The sequence below is a fragment of the Ochotona curzoniae genome, unplaced genomic scaffold (genome assembly GCF_017591425.1).
Source record: "Ochotona curzoniae isolate NIBS_2020 unplaced genomic scaffold, NIBS_Ocur_1.0 patch125, whole genome shotgun sequence".
NCBI classification, from domain to species: Eukaryota; Metazoa; Chordata; class Mammalia; order Lagomorpha; family Ochotonidae; genus Ochotona; species Ochotona curzoniae.
In genome coordinates this window covers 8,956-22,644 of record NW_024466668.1, presented here as the reverse complement: position 1 = coordinate 22,644, position 13,689 = coordinate 8,956, and the positions used below count along the sequence as shown (strand labels likewise).

The following is a 13,689-nucleotide window of genomic DNA, read 5'->3' as shown; positions in this document are numbered from 1 at the left end:
TGGGTCATCTCCAACTTAGTAGAGATTTTTCCAACAGGTTTTCCAAAGTGATGGCGTCATTTTGCACCATTACCGTCACCAACAACCAGCACTCCAAAAGGAATCCAGTAGCCCTCTTGGCCAGGGCCAACCTCCTGGCACCAGAGACTCTGCAAGGCCCGCGAGGCACAGAACCAGCCATGCTCTGCTGTGTGCAGCTAAAAGAATGAGCATAAATGGGGGCCTCGGTTAGGCCTGTAGCATTTTGCTCCCACCAAGAAGGATACTCTGAGATGTTTCTTACTTATTTAGGTATTGGAAAGGAAAAGTTACAGAAGGAAAGAGAGAGAGAGAGAGATAAAGAAAGAGATCTTCCACCTTCTGGTTCCTTCCCTAAATGGCTGCCCCAGTCAAGGCTATCCCATGCTGAAGCCAGCAGCCAGAAACTCCACTCTGGACCATCTTCTGCTGCTTTTCCCAAGTGTTTACAGGGAGCTGGATCGGAAGTAGAACCGCTGGGACTCAAACTCACACACCCTGCCCTGCAGAAGGGATGTTTCCCGACATGGGCTTTAGTCGGTAAGAGGAGAAGGGATCTGGAAGGATGGCAGAAACTAAATCTGACAAACTTGATGGAAAAACAAGAAAAAAACAAGGCAGGACAGGTAGCAGTTTCTCAACTTTAACAAATGTGAGAACATTTTGAAGCTTATTAAAAATGGAGATTCCCAAGCCCTGCATGGGCATTTTCCTAACTCAAGAAGCCTGGGCCGCCGCCCTGGAGTCGGCACTTTTAAAGGGCCATCTGGGTGATACTCGCTACCTCAGAAGCTTCTCCAGAACACAGCGTGCCAGTCGGCCAAGCTCGCTCAGCAAGAACACCGCATTCTCCCCGGAGTTTACACTTTAGCACCTGCTGACACTTTTTAAAAAGTTTTATTTGTAAGTCAGAGTTACTAAGAGGGAGCGAGGGAGACCCTCCATGTGCGGTTTTATTCCCAGATGGCTGCAACAGCCCCTGCTGAGCCACGTGGAAGCCGGAAACCAAGAGTTTCTTCCGGGTCTCCCAGGCAGGTGGCAAATGCCCAAGCATTTGGATGTCTTCCACTGCTTTTACCAGGCGATAGCAGGGAGCTGGCCTGAAAGTGGAGCAGCTGAGACTCAAACTGGCATCCGTATGGGGCGCAGGTGTTGCAGGTAGCAGCTTTATTGATTATGCCACAACGTCAGCCTTGACACTGTTTTTTGTTTGTTTGTTTCCGTTGCAGTCACTCAGGGTCCCACATCCTGCTGTGTAGGCAGCAGACTGGGAATGAGAGGGCTGGGAGACCCCACACTCCAGGCACCTTGTTGCTGAACTGACCAGTTGCAGTTCCGTAGCCACACTGATTGCAGGGGTCGGAAAATGCAGCTGGGGTCACAGGAATTGGCAGAGGCGTCACAGCCTCTGCCGTGGGGTAGACGGTAGGTGAGCAGAGCTTGGTGACCTCTGCAGGACGGACGCCCATCCCAGCTGGGGCTGTGAAAGTGGCGGGACTCCCAGGGGACTGACAGTTGAGTCGCAGAACAATCTCTTGCCAGGCTCACTTCTCTTCTGCATGGGGCTGTTTGTTCTGTTACTCTGCTGTGGACAATTTATGTTTTCTTTTTCATTGATTTATTTTTATTGTTAAGGCAGATTTATGGAGAGAAGGAGAAACAAAGATCTTCCATCTGCTGGTTCACTCCCCAAATGGCCACGATGGCTGAAGCTGAGTGTATCTGAAGCCAGGAGCCAGGAGCTTCTTCTGGGTCTCTCATGTGGGTACAGGATCCCAAGGACTTGGGCTGTCCTCAACTGCTTTCCCAGGCTACAAGCAGGGAGCTGGATGGGAAGTGGAGCAGCTGGAACATGAATCAGTGCCCATATGGGATCCTGGCACTTGCAAGGTGAGGATTGAGCCATCACTCCAGACCCTCCTTTAAAACCAGCCCCCTCCTTTTTTTAAGCGGTCCTTAGGCCTTCCACAGGCTTTCCTTAGGTCGACGTAAAGAAACAAGAGCACGTCTCCACAAGCGAAATAGCCTGCGTGCCGACAGGCGCTCCTCTCCTGTCCTCCACACACAGAGCCAGCTCCTGCTCCGGGCTGCTCTGTGCTGACTGCTGTCTCTACCACTCCACGGCATGGGTGGGCACGTGGCCCAGTTCCACACGCTGAGAGGGAGGTGGGAGAGTGAAAGGCTTTTTCCTCCTTGATAAAGTCAAATGAGAGATGCCAGAGCTTTTCCTTGCTGGGTCTAGGTGGGTCATAAGGGATGTGATGGTTGGAACTGGAGCTGTCGTCTCAGACCAGGAGGGAAAGAAGAGAATCAAAGAAACAATGATTAAACTCCGGCCTAGTCAAAGTGTTTGAATCAGCCAAGCATGAGTCAGCTACCTTGGTCACACAGGAAAACGGCAAATCTGATAAGCCACTTTCAGTTGCAAATGCAGTCATTTTGAAGCCTAAGGCACCCTGGCAAAAACGCATGATTTGGTTTTATTATGCTATATTAAAAAAATGCATGATTTGGTTTTATTATGCTATATTAAAATATTTTAGTAAATATTTTGGAACCTGGCATGATGACTCCATGTTTAAATCCTTACTTTGCAAGTGCCAGGATCCCATATGGGCACTGATTCATGTCCCAGCTAATCCACTTCCCAGTCAGCTCCTGGTTGTGGCTTAGGAAAATAGCAGAGGATAGCCCAAAGCCTTGGGACCCTGCATCCCCATGGGAGACCCCAAAGAAGCTCCTGGCTCCTGGCTTTGGATCAGCGAAGCTCCGGCCGTTGCGGTCACTTGGGGAGTGAGTTATCAGATGGAAGATTTTCCTCTCTGCCTCTCCTTCTCACTGTATATCTGAATTTGCAATAAAAATACATAAATCTTAAAAAGTAGAAACAAATCGGCAGATGGAATTTTTCTTTTTCCATCTTTCAAATAAAAATAAACATTTAGGGAAAGCCACAGGAGAGGTGAGGAAACAGTCTATAGCTGGGCAGCTGCCTCTGAGGGAAGAGGGGAGCGTTTGGGAGGCCCTTGACTTCTCGGCCTGCACGCACGTGCTGGGCCCCTGTCATGTATGAGTGCAGCTTGTGTGGCCCGTGGGTGCCAACCCTGAACTTCTGGGTCACAGTGGCAATGGCCCAAAGCGACTCAGAAGCTAACTGAGTCACTTTCTCGCTGGATGAGTCACACACATCAGGATTCCCAACAGCATTTCTCCTGTTTTTTTCTAGGTGGGGGCAGCCCATTCTTAGAAGCAGCCATCATGGGATGCAGTGGGCGTGTACATCCGGGAGTTTGCGGCAGTATGCTTGCCTGGTGGGCAGGGACAGTGGCCCTGGGGGCCTCCGCTCGTCCTCTGTGTGGAGTGCGGATCACAGCATCAGGCTGCAAACCAAAACGCCCTGCTCTGCCTCACCCCCATCGACGGCGGCCAAGGGCTTGACCTGTATCCTCTGTGCGAGAAAAGCACGCCAAGTTTCTAGTACTGCCTGTCCATGCTTACCCTCCTGTCCACTGCTCACTTTGGTGCTGAGATCAGTGGTTTGAAATAGTTCCCAATTTCATTTAAAATAAATTATGTTTGGACAGTGGACCGTGTGGGACAAGATCTACCCCTTAGGAAGGCAAGATTTGAGAGAGAACCAAACCTTGCCCAAGAAGGTGACCAGAAAGTGACTAACATGGAGCTGCTTTTAGTTCCAAAGGAAGCCTATAAGCTTCTTGTCTGTGGCTTATTTGCCTTTTAAAGTCTGTTTCTTTAAAACAGGATTGGTGTTAGAGAGAGATAAAGAGGGACAAAGAGAGAGATCTTCCATCTGTTGGTTTATCCCTTAAATGGCCGCAGTGGTTGGAGTTGCACTGATCCAAAGCCAGGAGCCAGGAGCTTCTTCTAGGTCTCCCATGTGGTTGCAGGAGCCCAAGGATTTGCTCCATCCTCTGCTGCTTTCCTGGGACATAAGCAGGGAGCTGGTTGGGAAGTGGATTAGCTGGGACTCAAACTGCTATCTATATGGGATGCTGGCACTGTAGGCACAGGCCTAGATCCACTGTGTCACAGTGCCCACCCCCTATTTTTTTTCCCCCTTTTAATTGGCAAGCAATATTCTCCTTGAGTCTCTGCTGAGAAGAGGCTGGGGCTTCGTCCAGGAGTTGCATGATGTACCGTCTCGTGTCCTGTGGGTCATCTCTTTCTGTGAATTCCTGCCCCTGCTGGAATCCTCCCTCCCTGTGCTACTGTCTTCCCTTCTGACCCTGCTAGTAGCCAGGAGTCCTGGTTACAAAAGAGAGGTGGACAACAGGAAGATAATTTGCTAGATCCCAACCTGGGCAGGTGGGGGTAGGCCAAGGGAAGCGTGAGAGTCAAGGCATGGGCTTGCTCTCCAGCTGCTCTGGCTACCTCCCTTCCTTCTTGCCCACTGCAGAGGGTCTGGGTGGACCTACAGCCCTAAGCCTCCTCCATCAATGGTGTGATACAGGAATCCCTTCCCGGCAAGTGGGAACATTTGAGCAAAGGGTTTCAGTTGTTCCGTCTTTGGTTGAGAGCCTTTTAGTGGATCATCCCTCATGTTGTGACAGGCCAGCCAGGCCCTGCGTCTGACTTCCAGAGGGTGGGAAGTCTGGAAGCTGTGGTGAGTAGCTCCCCTGAGATCCCCATAAGCAGGTGTTTCCCAGATGCAGAGGCTGCTCTTCTGGGAGCAGGCTGACGCAGTGTCCTCAGCACTTGCGGGCAGGGGACGTGGCACATGGCTGGAGCCCGTCACCTTCCCAGGCCTGCCCCCCTACTTCTCCCTCCTGAATGGGTTCAGAATCCAAACATCTTCTCCCTGAGCTGGGACTATGCTCAGCATTTCTGTTGCTTTGTTGTACAGTCACAGAATTCTTCTTGGCCTTCCCCCTCAAGGTCCGCCTTTTCAAGCTCTCGAGACACACAGATGATTCCGTGAATGAAGGAGCCCCCGTGGTCCTTAGGCAAAACCCTTGTACCCTCTCAGAGCCGTGCTCCAAGGTGCCGCTGCTCCAAAAGTGAGTTCTCTCAGGCCTGTGTGCATTTGTGCATAGAAAACAACCCAGCCCAGTGCGTTGTGAAGGAGAGTGTGAAAGGTCCCCCAAACACAGAATCAATCTAAGTGTCCATCAGCAGATGAATGGATAAAGAAAATGAGATATACACACACTAGAATAGTATTCAGTTGTGAAAAGAATGAAATTTTATCATTTGCAACAAAGTGGCTGAAATGTGGGAGTGGCATGTTGAGGGGAAGAAGCCAGACACAGCAGACACATACCACATGCTTGCCCTTATATGTGGGAGCTAAAATTTTAAAAATAGAAAGCTAAGGAAAAAAAAAAAAGAAAAGAAAAAAGTCTCTGTGCACCAGGTTTGTTACAAATAGAGCATTTTGTCAACCTTGAAGTCCACAGGTGGATGGAAGGCCAGACTTCCATAATTTTAATACTGTTGTGACTTTTTCACAGTCCTTTTGCTTTTTCGCTGTTGATTCTTTCTTTGGTAGAGCCGTTGAGCCTTTGACCATCATGGAAATTAGAAATCTATCATTATGCAGGCTCTTTTTGTATGTTTCAGTCTTGGACTTATCTTGGTTTTTGCAAGGAACAAACAAAAGTGGCTCAAGGCAGGAAGAGACGAGAGGATGTGGGGATGGAAATGAAAGTGGGGTGATTACTGGTTCAACTAATTCGTGGAATGTGGCATCACACAGCTTCAAGGTGACCATGTGGCAGGACCCAGAAAGCCAAAGGGTGTTTGTGTGTCTCCCTGCAGAGCCAGCAGGACCCATCCCAGTCTGGTCACTTCCCAGGGCTGGCCTCTAGTCGCAGCTGCATTGCACCTGTGCCTTCTGAGTCCCAGGAACCTACGACTCCAGGGCTGTCACTCCTGCAGGAGCCCGGGGCCCAAATCACATCAAACCTCCTAGCATGAGGTGGGCAGGGGGCTGGGGATGAGTTCTCGGCATGTGACCTGTGGTCCGCAATGGACTTCAGATACAACTGGAACATTCTGACTGTCCTGGGGATTGATTTCTTCGGGCTGGCATTTGGCACGTGCTTAAGACGCTGCTTAGGCTGCCTGTATCCCAGAGTGGAGGGCCTGGCTGATAGAATCCCAGCTCTGCTTCGGACCCTGGCTTCCTGCTGGCACTCACCCGGGGCGGCAGCAGAGGATGGCCCTTGTACTTGGGTCTCTGTCATGCATGTGAGAGACCCACTGACTTCAGTATGGCCCAGTCATACCTGGGGAGTAAATCAGTGGGTGCTGGCAGCTCTCTCTTGTTCTCTCTGTGTCTATTTCTAATACAATGAAAATCAATACATTTTAAAAGGCATCCAAGCCACCCGCTCTGCTTCCGTCAACACTTCGTAGTGATAAGATTGCTGTTGTTTTGCAAGAGCTTTTTAAAGCATTATTCTTTTTTTTTTAATTGTCTTTAATTGACAAGCAGAGTGATAGAAATAGAAATTTTCTGTTCTCTGGATCACTTCCCACATGATTGAGACCCTAAGTCTGAGCCTGGCTGAAGCCAGGAGCTCCATCTTGACCTCCCATGTGGTTATAGTGGTCCACATATTTGGGCCATCTGCAGCTTTCCCAGGAACATTAGCAGGAAGCTGGAAGCAGGTCAGCTGGGACATGAACTGGCGCCCTGATGTGGATGCCAGCATTCCAAACCACAGCTGAACCCACTGCACCGCTGCTGTTCTCGTGCTGCAGGGAGATGACTATTGGTGACAGATGTGTCTTGGGAAGGACACCGAATCCCTGCTGCCTCCCAGCATGCGCTTGTTGGAGAACACTAGGCTGTCTCGGCCATCCACATGTAAGACACACTCCCTGCTCAGCCGCCTGCCACTCTTGGTTGTGTCTGAGACGTCTGAGCTGCCCCTCACACCTGGTTTTGTGGCTCCTTTGCTAGACAGGAGCCAGCTGTGGCCATGCCTGCCGTCCTCCCAGCAGCCCCATTCCCTGTCTCCCTTGCTAGCTGGCATTTCTGGAAGCACACTGCACAGACTGTGTGGCAGTCTTTAATCACCTGTCTGCAGGCCCTCATGTGGCTGCCCCATCTCCACCCTCCCTGTTCCTAGAAGGTTAGGTCTGATTGCAGGGCCAGCATGTGTGGGATGAGGCCACTCTGTTTCCCAGCCTGCTGCACTGTGTGTTTGTTTACTGGAGAGATGGAGAAGGTAGAGGGAGAGGAAACTGCCAAGGATGTGTACCAGCACTGCATAAACATCTGTGTCCTGAGTCTCTATCCCAGGGCTCTCGTGTTTAAAGAACTGGAGAGGCTGGGCCACGGCGTAAGGAAGGGCTGAGAAGCTGCCACCAGTATTTGCCTGGCCTGGCTGGACTGGACAACACAGCAGGGGAGGGGGCCTTTCTTTAGCCATTCTCCCATCTTTCTTGCCAACAGAGCCTTAATTTTGCTTAAGTGCAAGCACTCCCTTTTCCAGACTCCCTGGCAGGTGGGGGGCGGTCACTGTGGGAACAGCTTCGGCCACAAACGTAGGTTGAAGGTGCTGATGTAGGGGCTTCCAATAAACCTGAAAGGGAGAGTCTTGGTTGGTGTTTGTGCTTGGCTCGTGCCATTCTCTCTGGAATGTAGACCAAATGTCCAAGCATCCACCTCATGAGCGGCGTGGAAAGATGAATGGCCCTAGGTCTTTAACAATGCTAGGGAGCCACTTCAAAGTCCCAAGATGCCTCCCCTGCTGATGTCTGCTGTAACAACCACAAACAACTCTACTTGGTTAGTCCATTGCAACCAAGCTACTGTCCTTGCCATCAAATACCATCCTAGCTGATACATTGGTAAGGGGTCATATGTGCTGTGATCCGGATGGTTATAGATTGGCCACAGCATCCTTGCAACAGCAAAGGTCAAAATGTTTCAAAGGCTTGAGTCACAAGCTAATCCTCCTTTTCCTGTGATGCCAGCATCCCATATGGGCACCAGTTCAAGTCCTGGCCACTCCACTTCTGATCCAGTTGCCTGGGAAAGCAGTAGAAGATGGCCCAAGGCCTTGGGGTCCAGCATCTACATGGGAGACCCAGAAACCCCTGACTCTCAGTTGAGGGGTCAGTCCAAGCTCTGGTCATTATGACTGCTTATCTGTGTCTCCATCTCTCTCTCTTTGTAATTTTTCCAAGTAAAATAGATCTTAATAATTTATTGTTAAGATAACCCTCATGTGTGCACAAACAGCACACAGACTGTGGCCCAGTGCTTGTGGCTGGATGTTGGAGATTCCAAGGCAGCCGGCCCAGGGCCAGCCTCTTCCTCCACCAGCCATCTCCGCCTCTGCGTGTCTGAAAAGCTCACTACCTGGGCAAAAATGCACAGAAGACACCCTCTATGCATTTTCCACAAAAGGTTAGTTTTATTTAGATTTGTCATGGTAGAAATGAAAAAAAAGAGCAGTTTGTTATATTTAGCAAAATATACTTCACAAATGCATTTAAATAAGATACGTGGAAGCCTGTTTTTAGACTTTTTTTTGCGACTGTTTCTCCCCAGTTAGAATGTCTGCCTTCTAGCCTGGCTGGGTTCTTTCCAAGTTCATGCAGGTATCAGCCAACAGTCCATCGGATGGGACCTGAGTCACTCAGTCCCATGCATGCTCACCCAGTCAGCTAGGAAATGGAACATCGGGAAGATGACAGAGACAGCAGGCTCAGCAGGAACTATTTCCCGGCCCTGCCATGTTGCCCTTCCATCAGAGGCCGGGATGACTCCAAGAGAGGGCAAATGGAGGTGAAGGTCAAGAGGAAATGCAGGTGCCCCCACCCCACCCACTCGCACCTGTTTTGTGCACGACCTTCAGGCCACACAACACACACTGCTTCCCCAGCTAAGCCAAGCTTCCCACGGGAGGTTTGTACTTTGCCTCCCAGGACACACTTTTCTAGTTCTGTACACGACGCACACACACGACACGGTTGTTAAATAGCAAGACGGTTAACCGCGGACACACGGCGCTACACTGCAAAACCAAAGCAGCCTGCTGAAGCCAGTGGGATGGGGGCACCCGGTCTTCATGCCAGAAGGCCGGAGGCTGCCTGGGGCCCGCCGACATCTGCTCAGTCCGTCACGGATCTGCACTCAGAGGGTAGGCCTTCTGATTGCCGCCACTGGGCTAGGCGCTGCTTAAACCATTTCTGCAAGAGAAAAATAATAATAATTTAAAAAAGTGTGAAAACTGGGAATGGCCATTCCCTTCTAAAAGGCAGCACAGCTGGATGGGCAGAGAACCATGATATATCCATGGAGACCACTGCCTGTCTCAGGACCTTGGCACATGCCAGTTTCTGAGCTCAATCTGTATCTTTAATCTAATGGCCTCTTTGTCTCTCTCTCTCATTTCCAGTTTTGCTCATGAGGTGGCTCCCTAGGGGGTTCCAGGCAGCACAGGTCTAATTGAATAGGATCCTCTCTAGCCATGAGAGCTGAATAAATAGAAGTGTTTGAAGGACTAATTGAATCCTGGAGCTGGCCCCATTCACAAGAGCCACCCATGTGTCTTTCCACTCGGTAGCGCAGTGGAATGTGGGGGGAGTGCTGCGGACAAGGGCTGCAGCACAGATCTGTCTACACGGGCGAGCTGGGGTGGGGGAACAAGAGTTGAGAAAAGCTCAATTTTCTTCTGAAGGCAAGCACATACATGGTCATTTCACAAACCAGCTGCCGCCCAAGGAAAGCATTCATAATCTGGGGGTGCAGCCTCCTCACGCCCCTCAACCCCAGTTGTCCACCTGGCTTTATGCTTGACTTCTCAGTACCACCTCCCCGCCTGGGAAAGACCTCTGTCTCCTGTTTGCCTCTAAAGGAATGCCTCGTTACCCTGGCCCGCTGATGGGGATTTATGTCCACGGAGCAGCCAACAGATGATAATGAGATCCCGGGAGGAGCGGGGGCTGGGGCAAAGCGACCCGTGTTCCCTTCCTTGTCTCGGGTATCCCACACTTCATTCTTGACAAGGGGGCACTGTCACAGTTCTTTATTCCGCTGACACAACAGCCAGCAATGAAAATCACCGGGGTGCTGGGAACCAGCCCAGGACACCAAGTGGAGATAAAAAAATTACTGGAAACTTCCCTAAGAACCAGTGCCAGCCGCACTGGGCTTGCGCTGTGTGTGAGAGAGAACAGAAAACACTGAATCACCCCAAGCTCCCCAGAGATGAAAGACTTTCTCAGTGGCTCCTAACACTGACGGGGCTGCTGTCTCTACAAGATGTCACTTCATTTACATAGAAGACACATCAATCTGCACTGGGATCCCGGAGGGCGCAAATTTCCGCAAACCTGGCACAGAGCCCTGTCCCCCTGCCGCCCCCAGGGAGGCAGCCACGCGGTGATCCATGCTGGAGGAAGGGGAGGAGAAAGACCCGGCCCTGGAGTGCAAGATATCTGGCTTTGGGGAGCCCTCTGCCTGCACAGGGGTCCCTACAGGTTAGGAACTGATGCCTCCCCTCCAACTCTGGTCCTTGTGGATTTGCTTATAGGGTTCCTCTAGGACCTGCTTGGAACCCAAACAGTTTCCTGATGGCCTGAACTTTTCTCTCCGAAAGACACTTCTGCAAGTACAGATGTTGGAGAAGATGGAAGAGGACACGTGCACACACACACACACACACACACACACACACACACACACACACACACTGGTGGTGGTAGAGGTGGGAAGGGTAGGAGGTGGGACACCGGGCAGGTGGCCTGGGGCCCCCAGGAAGGCTGGGGCTCTGGGTTCCTCATGCTTCCATGAAGAACTCTGCAGGAAGGCAAAAGGGTTGGCCTAGGCCAGGCCACAGGAGGGAGGAAAAGACTGTTGGCTGTGGGACAGGAAGAGGAAGCTGGGTGGGGCGGGGTGGGGTGAGGGTGCGGGGAGGCTGTGAAGAGGCCGACTCACCCCACACCACCTGGTGCTGTGGGGACCTTGGCTCCCTCTGGTGAATCTGACAATGGGGGGATGGGGGAAACGGAAGAAGGGCTGGGGAGCTGGGTGGGCCTCCCCACTCACTGGAAGCAGCAGGTGGTCCGTCCCTAATAGCAGGGAGAGTACCCGGAAGGTGGACACAGGCAGCAATGGCTGCTGTTGACACCCAGCACCCACGGGGAGCCTTCCTCTGCCCACCTTCTGTGGCATAAAGCCAGCCTGCCAGGGTCAGGTCCCAGCTGAGGGCTCTGGCCAGCTGCAGCCCCTTTCTGGCCCTCCTCTTCACCTGCACCATGGGTGGTGGGGGAGGGCAGGAGCATGATCTGATAGGTGGCTGGTGCCTGGTACAAGGCTTGGCAAGCCCAGGTCACTGCCAAGGTCGACGTGATTGCTCTGCAGTACTGGGAAGGGCACAGAGGCTCAGAGGTGCAAGAGGAGTGGGGCCCCCGGGGTTGCTGGCTGCTTATCCAGATCTGAGCTGCCTCAGCAGCGTGGTTCCTCTTGGCAGAAAGGTGGCAGGGGTTGCAGGAAACCCGAGCTGCCTGACTCGGGTTACAGCCAGACACCCTCCATTAAGTCCTGGTTCCTGGTTGATCAGACAAGCCCTTAGGCTTGCTAAAAATGGACCTGTGAGCCTTCTTTGGGACCTGTGAGTGGGAGGATTACCTACCACAAGTTCTCCAAAGTGCCTCAGGGTCTCTCCATTCTAGCATCCTCTGGAACCCAAACCTGCAGCCTCTACCAAGCTGGGTGCCTGGAGGGGAGGACTCTGTGGCATGGGGAGCTGGCTCCTTAGAGGAACTGGAGGTGTGCACTGCTCCCAGTTCCAGCGGGAGGACGCAAGCTAAATCCCTTCCAAGCTGTGCGTCATCTGTGGTCTTTCCACCATCAGTGGAAAAAAGCAGAGTACGGATTTAGACATGAAAGAGGGGGGAAAAACGCTCTGCACGTGGAGCTAACACTAAGCAGGGTCGGGGTTGCTTTCTGAACCCTCAGGCGCCTGTGGGGTAATGTGGAAGCTTTTAACAAGCTGATCCAGAAGTCCGGCACTAAGCTGTCAAGTCCAGCGAAGCAGCGCCGGCGTCAGCAGACCTGAAGGAGAAGGACTCCAGAGGGGAAGAAGAATGCGCGCGAAAGGGAAGGCGAACGAGCGCACCGGGTCCCCTGCCGCCCAAGCCCCTGACCACACACTCCTCACTTTCCTGCTTGGCCAGGACCCGAGGATTGGGGCCTATGGGGGCTTCCCATCCCAGGGCAAGGTGCCCCGGAATGCTGAGCCAGACCTGAGCCCGGGCCGGGAAGGAGGCGAGAGAGCCGGCCGGGGCCGCAGGGAGCGTGGGAGGATGAGGTGGGCAGGTGCTCGCGGGGATCGGGGCTGTCCCAAGGGGCATTGCCGACCGGAGTGATGGACAAGGGAAGGCGAGAGGGGGCAGCCACCTCAGGGGACGACCTGGACCACCCCGACTCCCCCACACCCCAGGAAAAGGCAATGCCAGGATCGGGTGCCAGTCTGGGCTGCGGGGGCGGCGGCTCACCTGGGTCTCCTCCTCCGATAGGCCAGCCTCGGCAGCGATGAGGCACAGCGTGGTGGGGTCCGGGTGCTTGTTGACCTTGTTGAAGTTGTATTCCAGGATCTCCACCTGGTCCTCCGTGGGGCCGCTCGCGGACTCGGCAGACATGGTCCCGGCACTGTGGGAGAGCAGCGGTGAGCGCGGCGGCGTGCAGCACGGAGCTCCGGGCGCGCCCTCATGCGGGGCTGCACTGCCTGGCCACGCCGCGCGCCTCCGGCTGGGCGGGGGGAACGTCCGTGCCACTGCCCGGGCACCCAGGGCGGAGAGGACCAAGCCGGGGCTTTGAGCAAAATGCCCTCGCGATAAAGACAATGTAAGTGGACAAGGGGAAAGATTAATTAGGGATGACAGCGACTGGTAGACTGTTTAAAAACAAAACAAAAGCAAAAGTAGAGACGATTCTTAACTTCCCAACGTGAAGGTTGCGGCTTCCAAAAGTTCATAGAAAAACAGATTTAAAAGATGCATCCACTTAGCTGTGCCCCCCCCCCCCATCCATGTATAAAGGTGTCTTCCAGAAATTCATGGGAAATGTGTACCATAAAAAGAAAACCTATTTCTCCCACCTGAATAACCTTTTGTTTTTTTTCTTTGTTTTTGTTTTTAACAGATGTTTCGTGAAAGCCAGAGTTACAGAGATAAAAAGTAAAGACAGGGCTTGGTGTGATGGCTCAGTCGCTTAAGTGCTCACCTTGCCCACACTGGGATCCCTTATGGGCACAGGTTCATGTCCTGGCTGATCCACTTCCCATCCAGCTCCCTGCATGTAGCCTGGGAAAGCAGTTGAGGGTGGCCCAAGACCTTGGGACCCTGCAGCCACGTGAGAGACACAGAAGAAGCTCCTGGCTTCAGATTGGCTTAGCTCGGCCATTGCAGCCACATGGGGAGTGAATCAGCAGATGGAGGATCTTCCTCTCTGTCTCTCCTCCTCTCTGTAAATCTGCCCTTCCCATAAAAATAAATAAATCTTAAAAAGAGAAAAAGCTACTCTCAGCTGTGGACTTGGTCAGACTGAGTGTCTGGAGGTGACATTGTTTTCTTGATGCAGCCACAGCAGCTCCATCGAGCTTAGCAATGCTGAATAGGTCTGCTGTGGTTTGTGCCTAGGGTTCACTCACCAAGCGGCTGCCCACTGTCATGTCACTTGCTGTGGCA

The 13,689-nt window shown here is 52.4% G+C and overlaps 1 protein-coding gene across 1 annotated transcript; it reads right to left on the bottom strand.

Moving 5' to 3' along the window:
• Positions 1-8,388: 8,388 nt before the first annotated feature.
• LOC121166330 (homeodomain-only protein) lies at positions 8,389-12,677 on the bottom strand. The gene is made up of 2 exons (XM_040995474.1): positions 12,499-12,677; positions 8,389-9,186 (listed from the first exon to the last, which is right to left on the bottom strand). Exons 1-2 carry the CDS (start codon positions 12,640-12,642, stop codon positions 9,109-9,111), a joined length of 222 nt encoding a protein of 73 aa, XP_040851408.1. The 5' UTR covers positions 12,643-12,677; the 3' UTR covers positions 8,389-9,108.
• Between the last annotated feature and the right edge of the window lie 1,012 nt (positions 12,678-13,689).

Bases quoted from the DNA above. Each gene is read 5' to 3' on its own strand.
- LOC121166330 (XM_040995474.1), bottom strand. From the start codon at position 12,642: ATGTCTGCCGAGTCCGCGAGCGGCCCCACGGAGGACCAGGTGGAGATC. The intron at 9,187-12,498 runs GTGAGCCGCCGC...TTTCTCTTGCAG, and splicing joins TATCGGAGGAGGAGACCCAG to AAATGGTTTAAGCAGCGCCT.